General features: G+C 39.5%; 1 protein-coding gene across 4 annotated transcripts in view; it reads right to left on the reverse strand.

The window, feature by feature from the left end:
- mtor (mechanistic target of rapamycin kinase) overlaps positions 1 to 16,256 on the reverse strand; it is a 367,630-nt gene that overhangs the window by 338,241 nt on the left and 13,133 nt on the right. For 3 of the 4 annotated variants that reach the window (XM_041205819.1, XM_041205818.1, XM_041205817.1), the window contains exons 2-4: positions 4,903 to 5,056; positions 3,391 to 3,499; positions 2,301 to 2,533 (exon numbers count right to left, since the gene is read on the reverse strand). In XM_041205819.1, coding sequence (XP_041061753.1) covers positions 2,301 to 2,533; positions 3,391 to 3,499; positions 4,903 to 5,022 — 462 coding nt within the window. In that variant the 5' untranslated portion in view covers positions 5,023 to 5,056. The remainder of the gene's footprint in view (positions 1 to 2,300; positions 2,534 to 3,390; positions 3,500 to 4,902; positions 5,057 to 16,256) is intronic. The other variant, XM_041205820.1, reaches the window with a different exon arrangement.

The following is a 16,256-nucleotide window of genomic DNA, read 5'->3' on the forward strand; positions in this document are numbered from 1 at the left end:
GGGTTCCGCCAGGACGGGGCTGGAAAAAAAACTATAGGCTTTACTATTGTACACCTACTTTTCATAATTCTACTTTTCACACTAGATCATTCAAACTTCAGGGTGTACTCTGATCAATAAACCAAAAACAAATTCTGGGCAATTGCTCAGTAAGTTTATCCAGTGAGTAGCTGCATCACACAAACCAGAAAAATCCCAGTTTTGATCACTGGTCCATGCTATGTTAGGTGATGTGGAGGATAAACATGCCACAACTGTCCTCAATACAATGGTGGGAGAGCAGAGCTGAAGAACTGGGGGCGAGGGGGTCTAACAAATAAATCAACTCAAGTTTTCTGATGATGATTTTCCAGCAAACCCTGTAAGCATTGTTTATATAGTTGGGCAATAACAGCATCAGACTCAGCTGTGGTACTTCAATGGTCAAAATATCTGTCAACATTCACTATTCCCAAACATCAAACACAGTTACTTGTGTAGCAGAGAATTACCAGCACCCGTAAGTCCCTATCTTTGGGAGGAGAGAGAAGGGTTGAGAGGGATGGAATGGTGAAACACTGGTATAGAAACCAAAAGAAATACATTTTTCACTCTTTTTGGTTTAAAGAGTAGACCCCAGTAACTGTGTTACTGAACATCAGCTTAATGCAGTTGGTAGCAATCTCATCCCTCAGTCAAAAGATTGAGAGTTCACGTCTGTGTCAGACTTAAACATGTAAGCTAAATTGGCAGTCTAACGCAGCCCTTAAGGTCTACATTGTTGCAGGCACCATCCTTTGGGAAATGTTAAACTGAAATCTGCTTGTTCTGATGACTCCAGTGGGAAATAAAGATCCAAAGCCAATATTTAAAGAAAAGTTAAGTTTTCCTTCTGACCTTGCCAGAGTTCCTTCCTCAACCGACACCACTAAAAAACAGATCAGCTATTTGTTTGTGAAATTTTGCTGTGTGCAAAATGGCTGTCACACTGAATATAATAATTCATCATAATTCATTGTATGTGAATACTTTGAGGTATTTCTGGGAAATTGATAAGATCTTCTATAAGTGGAAGCCTATATTGTAAACTGGAAACAGGTTATTTCTACAAAAACTTCCCTCACTCTGCCTCAAACCAGCAGTTTTAGGTCATACAACTCAGTTAAAAGTGGCAGGTTTTATTGTGTATAATCTTTTAGGGTTGTTTATTTTGCTTTAAAAAAAAGTTCATTTTGTGAAAATAAAACCATTGTTATCATTTAGTGTCATAGGATAAGTGGGTATCCTGATTTTATGATAGAAGTTTAGGTTATTCAATTTTAAATGGCTAGTTAGAGGAAATAATTGCAACATGTTTCAAGCTAGTTATCCTGATATCAGCAACAAAGCTGGAAATATTATACTCCTTTTTAAACTAAGCAACTGACGCAAACACAGGCACCTCCATTATAAACAGAGCACAATTTACTTCAAAAGTTAAAAAATCTCAGTTTTCTTTATTCTTTCATGGAATGTGGGCATCGCTGACAAAGCCAGCATTTGTTACTCATCCCTAATTGCCCTTGAACTGAGTGGCTTGCTAGGCTATTTCAGATGGTAGTTAACCACACTGTTGTGGGGTTAGAGTCAAATGTAGGCCAGACCAGGTAAGGATGACAGATTTCCTTCCCAAAAGGGCATTAGTGAACCAGGTGGTTTTTTTGTAACAATCGATGATTGTTGTCATGATCACCATCACTGAGACTAGTTTTATATTCCAGATTTATTAAGTAAAATCAAATTCCACCAGCTGTCATAGCGGGATGTGAATCCATATCCCCAAAGCACTGGCCAGGGTCTCTGGATTACTAGTCCAGTGACATTACCGCTATGCCACCATCTCCCCATGAGCATTAGCCCAGGCCTCTGGATTACTAGTCCATTGACATTACCCATTGCGCCACCATCTCCCCATTCCCTCTGACTCCATGTCAGAAAATATTCCAATTTTGTCTGTATTGTATTTGTAATGAACCAAATGGAGGGAATCCACTTCTTTACATGCAAGGAAAGGTTTAAAAAAAAGGATAATTTTGCATTGGTTTATTCTCATAGCTAGCTGAAAAATAGCAATCCATGGAAACAGGGCACCTGTCACGAAGTCAAGACATTCAGATTCATAAAATGGGTGAAATTAAAATAACTTGCAAATTGAGTTGCCACTTATGAGGGAAAAGTGAGAACAAATTCTTCCTCTTTCCCCCGCTGACAAATAAGACCCATTCTTTGATTGGCATCCTTATGTTTGCATCTTGGGAAAAGCAGCCCAAGACAAGACTTACAGCAGCATGTCGTCTTCCTTCATTCCGGTCCGCTCCTAACCACTCAAGTGCACGTTTGACTTCAAATTCAACATATTCGGCTGTAAAGGTGTCACCAGCCATGGAAAGACGGCCCATGGCTTTTGAAGCCATTTCCATAACAACAGGGTCACTGGATGGGAGCAAGTTCCGCAAGTAATTGGCAAAGCGTGTAATTCGGGTGGCATTTCCTCCTTCAACTCCAATCAGACTCACTGTATTGGGAACAAAAAACACAATTACACGTTAAATATAGCAAAGACAGACAGGTTTGCATAGCAAACACATTAATACAGTAAAATTATTGAAAATATATGTAATTCACTAACTTCTATAATAAACTATATTTAACAAATCAGAAGGCAAAACAAAGAAGAAAATGTATTATCTTATCAGTTTAATTAAAATAGACAGAGTAATTACCCTCAAACATATATTGGAAAATGTGTTCTGTGATTAGCCAAAAATAATCTAATTTTAAATCATAAAATCGATACTACTACTTATCCTCTGCCACTGACATCTCCAATGATGTCCCGTCACCCCCCTGCCCCCAATTATTTTGAAAAGAAATTGGATAGGGACTTGAGGGAAATAAATTTGCAGGGCCAAGGGGATAGGGCAGAGAAACAGGACTGACTGGATTGGTCTAAGCATGGGCTCGATGGACCGAACGGCCTCCTGCTAAGCCCCAATAACTCTACAATAACCAACTATGGCAAGAAAATAAAAGCTGTTTATAAAAACACCATCATTTAAAGATTATACATAACAAAAAGTCTCAATTTAAGACTGCTGCTTAAAGCTCAAGATTAGTTTAGGTACATTAACCACTTGTATTTTGCAGAATAAATGGAAAGGTAATGAATTGCTGCTTTCATGGGGGGTAACTTTATGCATCTTTACATGTGATATACCACTGAGTGCACATTTTACCCTAAAACAGAAATATGATGGTTTAATGCCTGTTACAATTAAATATGAGATATAGCACATTCTTACACACATTTTAAACACAGATAGACATTTTGTAGTGCAATTAGCCTTTATTTTTTTAAAATGCTACACATACCGATTGCTAGGATTCCTCCTTTCCTCTCATTCACATCTGAACTGGAAACTAGTTCAAAAATATGGTGATTCAGTTCATCATAGAATGAAGTGACTTCCTCTTGGTTGACCTTAAGGGACACATATTTAAACTTAAAACCTTAAGAAAATGGTGCAAATTATTTAGAATGATTAATGCAAGAAAAACAAAACACAACTATAACCGCCCAGTGCCAAGGAAAGGTTGGCAAAGGCTAGAAATGTCTGACAAATGATTAGTCAAAATCAAAATGTTGTGCCTGAGATCAAATGCCAACAAGAGCTTTCATTTACCTTTGCTGCCCAAGCCACTTTTCTTCTACCATTAGGTTTTGGTGCCTTTGACAGTAATGCTACCATGTTACTTATGTTACAACTTGCCTTTGATTTATCACTGGAGGATATACTCTGGGGTAAGTGGAGTATAAGTGCCTGTTAAAAATATGGGGAAGTAGAGGTTCCGATGCCACCATTGATTGGTGTTCTTCAATACTGCACAACAAAATGGCAAGAGCCAGGTTGCAACTGCCCATGTGCTCAGTGGGACTGAAAACAGGATAGCAAAAAAAATGTTACATTCCGCAAAGAGAATAAATATAAATCATGGCCAACTGAAGGGTTGGCAGATATCAGAGGACAGATATTGCACCAGAGATAAAAACAGGAATTAATTTATTTAAACCATGAGAAGGAAAATGAGGATGGGGCAAGAAAAATATTGAAGGAAAATTTTTTAAAAATTGATGAAACACAAGACAAATTTGTGTTCACAGATGCAGAACACCACTATGTGCAATTTAAAGCTGCATTTTGGAAACAAAGATGTTAGAAACAAAGAATTGGAAAAGAGCACTACAATCTAACCGCCAGGTCCCAGTACATAGAAATCACAATACAACAGATTGTTTGACCCATTCTATGCTTGTCCCCCACTTGTGCAGTGGACCCAATTCCATTTATCTGTTTAGTCCTAATATCCCTTTATTTCAGCCAGTGGGCTAGCCTACGCTTAAATGTCCCAGTGTAATTCATCACAAGATAGTGGCTAATGCATGCAGTTGTTGGCTGACTAGCTGATAGCATGAGTTTACATTTTACCCAATTGTTAAATTAGGTTTGCACATAAATGGAATGAGATAGAAGTTATTGAACAAAAAGATGACTGGATATCGATATACAACAAAAAACACCAGGAAAACAGAAGATACTTTAACTCTTTCACAACCTTCCCACGTCAAAGATATAAGTGATATAAATCCACTAAAGAGGAATATTTTTAAACTTATGAAAAGCAAGTTGCGTTACAAGAAAAGGGATATACTCACTAGCTTTCAATTCAAGACTGAAATGTTCTTATTGTACTAAATAATTCCGTGCCAAATGCCCAATCTGCACACTGAGTGAGCAATTACAAATATGCACAGTAATTTGAATTCTCCAAAAAAGGGCTCTGCAATTACCTTTGACTAGCCTTATTTTTACTATTTGACCATACCTCACGAAGTTCAGTGGTAACATAGTGCTGCAGGTCCTTGGCGGCTTTAGCCCGGGTCTCTTCGCTGCGACTCTTCAACCCACTAACAAACTGCTGAAGGACAGATCCTGCTCCTGACATGGTGTAATCTAAATAACTGCAGATTCTGCAGATGCTTCAAAGGGGAAACACAGGTCAGTTATTAGGAAGACTTTTTTTTGAAAACATCACAATATTAGACTATTAATAAGATTTAAAAGGTAGTACTATTGCAACTAAACATGGGTCTAACGCAATGCTAGATTTTAATTCTCAGGTTCCACAAGTGCAAAATTTCCAACTTTAGAAAATATTCAGGCTGGAAAACCATTAGTAATTTCTGTACAAATTGAAAGCTGAAAAAAGCACTGGGACCAACATTATTTTCTCTAAGATAAAAGCAAAATACTGCGGATGCTGGAAATCTAGAACAAAAACAAAAATACCTGGAAAAATTCTGCATGTCTGACAGCATCTGCTGGGAGGAATACAGTTGACGTTTCAAGTCCATATGACCCTTCATCAGAACTAAGACATTTGGAAATGAGATGAAATACAAACTAGTAGAAGTGGGTGGGACAGGAGAGCTCGATAGGGGGCCAGTGATAGGTGGAGGCCATGAAGAGACTGCCAAAAATGTCATAGACAAAAGGACAAAGGAGTTTTGACGGTGGTGCTATTATCTAAAGGATGTGCTAATGAGGACATTAAGGGAAGCAAGCAGGACAAGCTAGTGGCAGGTGGCCCTAGTGCAGGTGGGATGGGAGAAGGGATTGAAATGGGCTAAAAGGTGGAGATGAAACAATCGATCGAAATAAATTTAAAAATAGGAGGGAAAAGAAAAAAATATATAGTTGTAAAAAAATTATAAATTATTGGAAAAAAAGGGGGATCAGAAAGGGGGTGGGGATGGAGGAGAGAGTTCTTGCACAATTCTGTGGCTCTACATTTCATAGTAAAATAGTAATGGAAAACAATCATGTTCCTCTCCTCTTTGATTGTGCAAGAGGCTTGTATTCTCCCACCATGGAGTGTTGTGATGATGGTAATACAGCACGATCACCAATACTAATGTATCTTTTCGCTCTTTCTTTATTCATTCATGGGATGTGGGCATCACTGGGTAGGCCAGCAATTATTGTCCAACCCTAATTGCCTTTGAAAAAGATGGTGGTGAGCTGCCTTCTTAAACTGCTGAAGTCCATGTGGTGTAGGTACACCCACAGTACTGTTAGGGGGGGTGGGGGTGAGTACCAGGATCAGTGAGGACACAGCAACTATGGTTTCATTATATACAGTGTTAGTTAGGAATGCCAAGACATAAAAGATGTTGTATTTCCAGATTGTGAATTTTTGATTCCCTCTGCTAAAGTTATGTTTCCCCTTTCCCCAGGCCACAGAGCAAAGCTAATAACTTACTTCCCAGAGACAAATATCCTACTCCCTTCCATTTTTCTTATTTTCTAGTACAGGAATAACTCATTATATGTAGTAGATACGTTCCTGGAAACCACTACGTTAATCAAATCTACATATATTGGAGCAATTTTTCCAATTTAAATGTTTGTAATATCAGGAGCAGTGTTCCCAATCCAAGATTTTCAGTCACAATACATAACATATAAATAAGTTGTACTTCATGTTTAAGCCAAAAATAAGTAAAACCAATGTAAATAAATCTTTTACATCCAGTGAAGTGGCAAAGAACCAAAGAGAACAGGTTTTGATTTCCAGGTTACTCTATAATGAGCCATAATTACACCCGTGTTTACAGCAAGCTGGCTCCAAGCTGGGCTCCAGTAATATCCCTGAGAATTAATCACTGTATAAACAAAATGTATCTGCCATTAAGAAGCCATGGGTCGCTGCTTCTGCACATACTGCTGATCAGGATGGTGATCTCCTCCTGGTCACAGACATTTTTCCCCTTATGGGACAGCTTTTCAGCCATGGTTCTCTCCTTTGCCTTTGTGTTACGAACATATCAACAAGGAGGAGTAGGCCATTCAGCTCCTCGAACCTGATCCGCCATTTAATAAGATCTCAGCTGCTCTAATAGTAACCTGAAATCTGCATCCCACCTAGCACCGATAACCTATCACCCCCTTGCTTACAAAGAATCTATTTACCTCTGCCTTAAAAATATTCAAAGACTCTGCTTGGAGGCTATTAAGCACTTCAACAAGCCCCGGGAGATCCAAAATTTGATGATGGTGATCGGGGTTGGAGCCATGAGGCTCATGGTCAACCTCCTGGGGCTCCACTATCCAAGCCAGAGACATGCGGGCTGTTCCTTAGCCAGCATACCCACTGCCACAGAACATGTAGAGCCGCAGGACTAAGAAGTTGAATGCCAGCCACAGCATGAACAAACACGCCTGGTTCAGTTCAGTCCATCTTCCCTCAATCTGACAGTAAGCAGCCAGCAGGAAACACCAATGGTGCCATTCCAGGGTGGGGTGAACCACAAACTAACTCATAACTTCCAGAGAATGGGGGAAATAGCCCTTTCATTCTTTCACCCAGCTGGTAACTTTGCAGACACTTACAAAAATCTTTTGCATCCGGTTCCTAGCTACTAGATAACAGGGTACATCATATGTACAATGAATAAATGGGTAGCAATTTGTTTACTACTTAATCACAAAGCTACATTATTCAAAAATACTTAGGACAGGGTATGGGTGTCTTCCAAAACACTCCCAGTGCAGTGAAGTGAAAGCACAGCTGAAACACACCAAAATAACTTAATGAATGATTACCTATTCTACAAACTACATTTTGGAAGATGTGATTTGTAATGTATCAATTTGTGCTAATTCACTAAAAAAGTTTCTAGTTCAGTATTCGAAAATCTAAAACAAAATTATTGAAGAGCGCTCCAAGGCAAACAAAAGGATTATCAATAGTGAAGATACCAGCTCTCTGCTTTCCTCCCAATGAATCCTGTTTTCACATGACCTCCTGCTTCGACACTCAAGGTGGGGAGCGAGGGGGAGGTAGCCACAATACGGAGGTCAGCGATGGGGAGAAGCCACGACGTGGAGATTGAGGAGTGGGGAGAGGCTGCAACTCAGAGGTCCGGGAGTGGGAAGAGGCTGCAACTCGGAGGCTGGGGAGTGGGGAGAGGCCTCAACTCGGAAGCTGAGGAGCGGGGAGAGGCCGCAACTCGGAGGTCGGGGAGCGGAGAGAGGCCACTCCAAAATGGCGCCAACCAGGTCACATGGAAAACAATGTTAAAACGAATATCGCAATGCTCAATAAGATTACAGGCCTTATTAACTTACCAGTGCAAAAGCAAAACGTTAAACGGGGCGACGTTAAAAGAGGACTTATGGCACTGCATAAGCTATTGAGCTATTGCAATATTGACCACATTTTTAAAACCACCGTCTCCTGCCAACACAATATGGCCATACAAGATGGTCACTAATGCCTGCCTGCGCTTGTGTACTGGTCCGCACATGCTGAGCCCAGCCTGTCAAAATGCTACAGGCATTAAAAAAGTGGATAAATCAAAGGCCACGCTCAAAGTGAAACAACAAAGCCTAAGAAAGCAGCGCCAGGGAAGAAGTGAAAGAACCCAAACCCAAAGGCTCTTCTCAGATCCCCCACTTTTTAGGAGAGAGCCGATCAATTTGATCCCTATCTCGGCGCTGGGAGCAGATTTCAGATAAAAACGTTATTTCCATAAATCCAGAATTCCCGGTCACTACTTGCGCTACGCATGACCCCTTCTCCACTCTCTCTAAACAGAGGGTATCAGTGTCACTTCAGGCTGCAGTCAAAGTGTGTGTTAGTTTCCTTTTCCACAGGTTCAGGTTAACACATTATACCATCTAAATCAGCTAGGAGAGGTGCTATTGTGTGGGAATGGAATAGAAGCTGGGATTAAGATGGAAGCAAACAGTTTGACTGATTGGAGGAACGGAACTGCACATGTGCAGCATTGGCAACAAACAGCCTTTTAAAACAGCAATGTGAAATCTTATGCTACCCATTTACTGTTGTTGAGTGAATGAAAACAAAACTTCTACTGCATGTTCTTAAATGCAAGGATATGGCAGCAATACTGCATAGGGCTTCTGCGATTGGTGAGATTTCTGAGATTGAAGAAAAAAGCAACTATCCATTAGTCCTAATTTAATTGCTACAACAGGTTCACAAAATGAACTCTTCAGGTGGTCTTCTATCACCAAGTTTACAATTTCTTTAAAAAAAGAATGAAAAATACCCTTCTTGCGTCACTCTGGCTCAATACAAAATGGAGCATAAATGAGGCTTTTATGAAATTACACTATAAGGTTAAGGATGGTCTTTGAAAATTTATATAATTAGTTTTATGAACACAAGGAGGAGTGTTGTATATAGTTCATGGTTCCTCTGCAATCTTCTTTGCACTGGTGCCTTTTAATAACTTTACCTCACATAAATGTGCACTTATTTGCCAATTAATGATTAGTCCAAGGGTAATTAATCTCTCAAAGCTTGAAAGTCATAAAAAGAATATCGTATCCAACAAATAGCAACAAGCGTTCAGGCACTTCACATCAGAGTAGTATCAAAAAGTGAGTTTCTGCTATAGAGGATAGGTTAAATGTCTTCAGGAGAGCTGCTAACAGTGCAAGAACCATGCACTGTCAATCTAGCCTCATACATTATGCTGTCATAGTCTAATATGCTAAAAATCACTTAAATTAAACAAAATTATTAGTTTGTACCATGAGCTCTATTGCCATGTCTCAGGATATGGATTTTAAAATTCACTTTCTCATCTTCACCTCCCACCTCCTTTCCTGATTTCCTCCAGGTTTAGGTCCCCATATGCATTGGTCAGCATCCCAACACCAGTCAACCTCATGGCCCTCAATTCACTATCTACAACTGAACTTAAGAAATAGGAGCAGGGGTAGGTCTTAAGGCTCTTCCAGCCTGCTCCCATGGGAAGTAAGACCATGACCGATCTACCTCAGATAAACATTCCCACATTATGCTCATATCCCATGATTTCCTTAGCATCCAAAGATCTAGTGATCTCTGTTTTGCACATATTCAACAACTGAATATGCACAGCTCTCTAGGGTCGAGAATTCCAACGATTCACAACATCACAAAAATTCACAACACTCCTCATGGTTTTTGGGGTTGTAACTAGGAAGATGGACGAGGGAAAACCAGTGAATGTAGTGTGTTTGGATTTTCAAAAAGCATTTGATAAGGTAATGCACAAGAAATTATTACACGAAATGAAAGCTCATGGAATTAGGGGTAATGTATTAGCTTGGATTGAAGATTGGTTAACAGGCAGCAAACAAAAAGAAAGTAGGAATAAATGGGACATTTTCGGGTTGGCAGGCTGTAGTGTGATACCACAAGAATCAATGCTGAGGCCTCAAATATTTACAATGTTACATAGAACATATCACACAGAAACAAGTCATTTGGCCCAGTTGATCTATGCCAGGCTTTATGCTCCACACAAGCTTCCTCTCACCCTGCATCATCTAACCCTGTCAGCAAAACCTTCTATCCTGTTCTCCCTCATACACTCATCGAATGTCCCATTAAATGCATCTCTGCCATTTGCGTCAATTACTCCACATGGTTGCAAATTTCACATTCTGACCACTCCCTGGGCAAAGATGTTTTGCCTGAATTCCTTATTATACTGCCATCAAATCCTTTTATAATTTTAAACAACTCCATTAGGTCACCCCCAACTGTTGACATCAGGTTCTTGAAATGGAACAAAAAACAAAAATTAGAGGAAAAAATGTGACAGGTGAGGAACACAAGAATGTTGAGTATGACTGGGTTAGTTTTATTTCCCCACTTTGCTCACTTAACAAATGGTTATGTATGAAAGGGCTTTAAAAAGTATATATATGTATAGTTTAAATGTATCTCAAATGTACGTGAGCCATCAAATGCTGTGCTCTGGATTTAAAGATCTTACATGCAATGACCTTCAGGCAATCTCAATAGTACTTTATAGGGTTGGAACAATGGGGCAAAATATCCCTCATTCAGCAATAACTCTCAGTTCCACAGAGATACCATTGGAGGGCTGAGTTAGGAAATGGAATCACAGAGCAAAGAGTTAATATCTTAAATAACTTTTGTTGTGAATATTTTCCTCTCCACAATTGAGGACCTACTGTTTTAACAGACAAAGATATTCACAAATTTTAAAACTGTTTTTAAAAGTCTATATAATTCAATGCTCAGTATCTGGTACACATTTGCAAGTGCCTTCGGCCAAAAAGGAATGAGCCTCCTTGGTTTTTCATGGTCCCAGCCTCAGATACAAGCATCCAGTCAATTCAATTCACTCCATTTGACACTGTGGCTAAGTGCACTTAGTATAAGCAAGGTTATGGGTAACATCCCATTTACAGCACAATAGGCACATACAGAAGAGCTAGCTGATCCTCTTGTCGAGCTGTCAATTAGTAATTTATCAGTAAAGTGATGAAGAAGTCATTAAAAATGTTATTTGGCAACTACTATTCACTGGCACTCAATTCAGGTGCTGCCAGCACTGCTTACTTCCAGATCTCATCACAGCCTTGATCTAAACATAGATACAAAAGCTGAATGCCAAAGGAGGTAAGAATTACCACCCTTGACTTCAAAACAGCACTCAACAGAGGAAAGCACCATAAGGCCCTATCATAACAAAAGAAAACCATTGAGTGCTGGGAATCATGGCTGTCACAAAGGAAAATGGCTATGGCTGTCAGTGGTGAGTCATTACATTCTCAGACCATCACTACAGCAGATCTTCAGGGAAGGGTACTTGGCCAAACCATTTTCAGCTATTCAATGACATAGCTGTTTGTAAATATTTGCAGTTCCTCGAATAATTAAACAGCCCATGCCAGCATACAACATGATTCAGATTACATCCAGACTAAGGCTGACAAATAGCAGCCAATATTTATGCCAAGTAATAACCAGCTCATACAATAAGTCATGCTACTATCCTTGACCTTCAGCAGCATCATCCCCACCCCTTCCCTTCTACACCTAAACCCCCACCCCGCCACCCACCAATACCCTGGGTTCACTACCAACAAGAAGCTGAAGTGGACCAGCATATCAACACCATGACTATAAGAGAAGAACAGAGGTTGGAGACTCCCAACTTCTGCCCCCATAAATCCTCTCCACCATCTAACGGTTTCATGTCAGGAGTGCAATGGAATACTCACAACACCTGGATGGGCGCAGGCGTAACAACATTCAAGAACACAACAAAATCCAGAGCAGGGCAGTTCATTTGATCAGCATCCTTACCATTATACTCAATATCGACCCTTTCCACCACCAGTGCACCGTCGTTACAGTACACATGACCTACACTACAGCAGCTCACCAGCACCTCCCTCTGCTCCAACATTTACTATTTACAAGAAAAAGAGCAGCAATGTTGTAGCTCACCATCCATAAATTCTCCTCAACGTACATTGTACTAGCTTCATCATCACTGTATTAGAATCTTGGAACTGCCCAACACCATTATGAGACCTCCATCATCACATGAACTGCAACAGTTCAAAGAGAAGGCTCACGATCAATTGCCCAGAGCATCTAGAGATGGGCAATAAATGCACCACACCTCCTGAACAAATAAAAATAAGATATTTTTAAAACACACAATTAGGGACCAACTGTTTTATCAAAAAGAAATTAATAAAAGGGTTTTGTTTTCTCAATTTTCCCAACACGTTTGTTTTGTTTCTTTAATTCATTCGGGGCACAGTGATTTCACTAATACTTTCCAGTCTCTGGTCTACTCTGGTGTTTCAATTCAATTATGTATTTTGTATATATTATTTTCAATCATAATGATTCCACCACTCCAATTTGTTTTTAATTCGTGCTTCGTACTTGGTTTCAGGAACCGATTCAGCTACAATTTACCCTTTGAGAGAATAGTCTGCCAGTGCTCACTATTTAAGCTCTCACAAGAGAAATACTGCTCAACAGCCTTGCAGATTCAACAATGAGTTCAACAATTTTGGGTCATGACCACTGCCCCCATTTGTTCAGACGCCAGCTACTGGTTATGACTCTGTTGCTGTCATTCTGTGACTTCTCTTACCATCACAATTGAAAATCATTCCTGCCTCCCAAATTATTACAGATTGCCCTTCTCACTTCCTTTCCCTGCCTCTGTTCTTCGTTAAATCCTGTTCCATCCGTATTTTTTCCAATTCTGATGAAGGGTCATAACCTGAAACCTTAATTCTATTTCTTTCTCCACAGATGCTGCCTGACCCGCTGGATTTTTCCAGGATTTTCTGTTCTTATATTATATTAGAACAATAACCATGGCGGTGAGGTACAGGAGAGCTCACAGGACCATGTACCAGTTTAAAACTGATCTATCCTTCTGCACAAAAATATACAAGGATATGCACATGTTCTTACCCAAAATGTAAATGCAAGTTACTCATCCTTCCAGCAGTCACCTTCCCTACTTGTTTGCTTAATCTCACAATTTCTTATTGAGGTTAGGAGCTGGCAAAGGACCAAATTTAGGAAGTTCTTTGCATTCTCCGATGTCTAATGTCCGGCTGCTTATGCTCAGCAAGATAGGTGCCCACCCCAACCCTACTGATATTCTGTTAAAGTAAAAGCCTCTTTTTGCAGCTCCTCCCCTATTAAAGATAATGCTATCGATTCAAAGGAAGTCTGGGCAAACTACATATCCTGTGCAAACATTGTTCCTGATACAGAGGCTATGTAGTTAAAGTTTTACTCTGAAGCAGGCCACTGAGACAATGAATAAACAGATGTATTTTGGAAAAAAAAATAAGCCATGAAGTAGTGCCAGATCACATGACATATTTTAGAAACCACATGGACCAGTAGATCATGCAGTCTAATACCAATCTGATGCCATATTAAGTACATTTGCACTACAGGACGGTCTAAAAATTATATTTTAAGTGGATATAGAGAATCTTGGAAACTTAACAGCACAGTAGGTGGCCTTTCAGCCTATCATGCCTGCACTGTTTCTTCAAAAGAGCAGTCCAGTTTAGTCCCACAGTTTTGCATTCGTAATTATGCAAATTCCTCAAGCAAGTGTTCAACTCTTAAAATTATTTCTTAAGTCAACTTCTATCACCTTTTCAGCTACAGCATTCCAGATCCCCACAACTCACAGTGATAAAATTTCTTTTTCTCTCTCCTCCAGATCTGCTTCCAATGATTTGAATCTATGACCTCTAGTTATGAAGCTGCTCACCAACCATTCCAAAATCTCCTAGCATTTTGAGAGCCTCTGTTAGGTCACTTCTGTTCCAAAGAAAACAGTCCTAACTTTTCCAACCTCTCCTTATAACTCATAATTCCCTCATTCCTGGTAACATTCTATTAAACCTCCTCTTTTCGTCTTTCCTGAACTGTGATGCCCAGAATTGGCCACAATACTCTAGCTGGGGCCAACATGTGATTGATAAAATTAACATGATCTCTGCTTTTATATTCTATTCCTCATTTATAAAACCATGTGTTTATTTTTCAACAACTTATCAACCTTTGACGGCGTGATTATAGACATCTGCTTATGTACACTTTTCAACATCATGCCATTTATAGAATGTTGTCTTTACGTGTTCATCCTCCGAAAGTGAACTCCGTTTGGAATGCTTCTTAGTTCTCCATCCTGCCTTTATCATAGTGAAGCCTATAACAATAGTCATTACCTAGTTTCATGTAATTTGCTAACTTCATAATGGTGCTCTCTACACTGTTAAGACAAAACTCAAAACAGATGAACCCATAACTGGTTCTTGGGGAATTCCATTGCAAACAACGCTCCAGTCTAAAAAAAATCCATCCACCAACACCCTTTGCTTCCTGTCAGAGCCAATTTTGCATCCACACTGCCACTTTCCCAATTCCACATTGCTTCCATCTTTGTAAGAAGCATTCAGTGTGGCAAATTCCTCCTGCATATTAATTACTTCCCATCGCTAATGTTAGGCTACCTGGCCTGTAGTTTCCCACTTTATCCTTTTCTCCTTTCTAAACAGTGGTATAACATTAGCAATCCTCCAGTCCTCCAGCACTACTCCTGTATCCAATAAGGATTGAAAGACTGAACATTGCCTCTGCTATTTATACTTTTCTTTCTTTCAGGAACTAAGGACGCATTCCAACTGGACAAGGTGATTTACCAACTTTCAGTAATGCTAATATTTTTAGTGCATCTTTTCTACCTACTACTATCTGTGAATAACATCCCTCCCCTTTTTTAGTGTAAGCTTCACATCATCCACTTTCTTTATGAAGACAGATACAAAGAACACTTCATGCTCTTGCCAAGTCCTCTGCATGAAGATTTTCCATTTGGATCCTTAATAAGCTCAACTTTATCCCCAGCAAACCACTTACACTTTCTTTATATGTTTATAAAATGTTTTAGGATTTAATGTTGCCTGCTAATCTTTTCTCACATTTTTTTTGCCTCTCCCATATTAACTTTTTCAATTCCCTCTGGTACTTTCCATAATCTTTCTGGTTATTAACTAAATCTTGTCATAAGTTACCTTTTTCTGTTTTATGTTAATTTTTATTTTCTTTGTTATCAAGAGCGTGTTAGCTTTACATGCTGTACTTATTCCCTTCAAAGGAATATGCCTAGTATCTATCTGAACTCTCTTTCCTTATTGCCATCCATAGCTCCGTTGCTATTTAATCATTCAATCATCTTTTCCAATTTACTTGTGCTAGGTCCCTTCAAAATTCACTGAAATTCGCTCTTCCCCAGTTGAGCATTTTAAATTTTGATATTTCCATAACTCCTTTAAACCAAGTTGTGCTGTGATCATTGATCTCCTTCTGTAGCACAGTCCACTGCCCTAATTTGTCTCCTAGAACCAGATCCTACACTGCTTCCTTTCTTAATGGACAAGAGTCATACTGATTGAGAAATTTCTCCTCTGCACATATCAGAAATTGTTCTTCTTCCCCACCCTTAGCACTGTGATATTTCAAGTCTATATTAGGGTAATTAAAGTAAGAATATAAGAAATAGAAGCTGGAGTAGGCCATTCAGCATCTCGAGCCTGCTATGTCATTCAGTAAGATCATGGCTGATCTGATCATGGCCTCAACTCAAATTATCCGTCTGTCCCCCATAACCCTTGACTCCCTTGTAGATCAAAATCTGCCTAACTCAGCCCTGAATATATTCAATGACCAACCTCCATTGTTCTCTTGGGTAGAGAATTTCAAAGATGAACAACACTCAAGAAATTCCTCCTCATCTCTGTCATAAATGGGAAACCCCTTATTTTGAAATGATACCCCTAGTTCTA

This window comes from Carcharodon carcharias, chromosome 15, assembly GCF_017639515.1.
Source record: "Carcharodon carcharias isolate sCarCar2 chromosome 15, sCarCar2.pri, whole genome shotgun sequence".
Lineage (NCBI taxonomy): Eukaryota > Metazoa > Chordata > Chondrichthyes > Lamniformes > Lamnidae > Carcharodon > Carcharodon carcharias.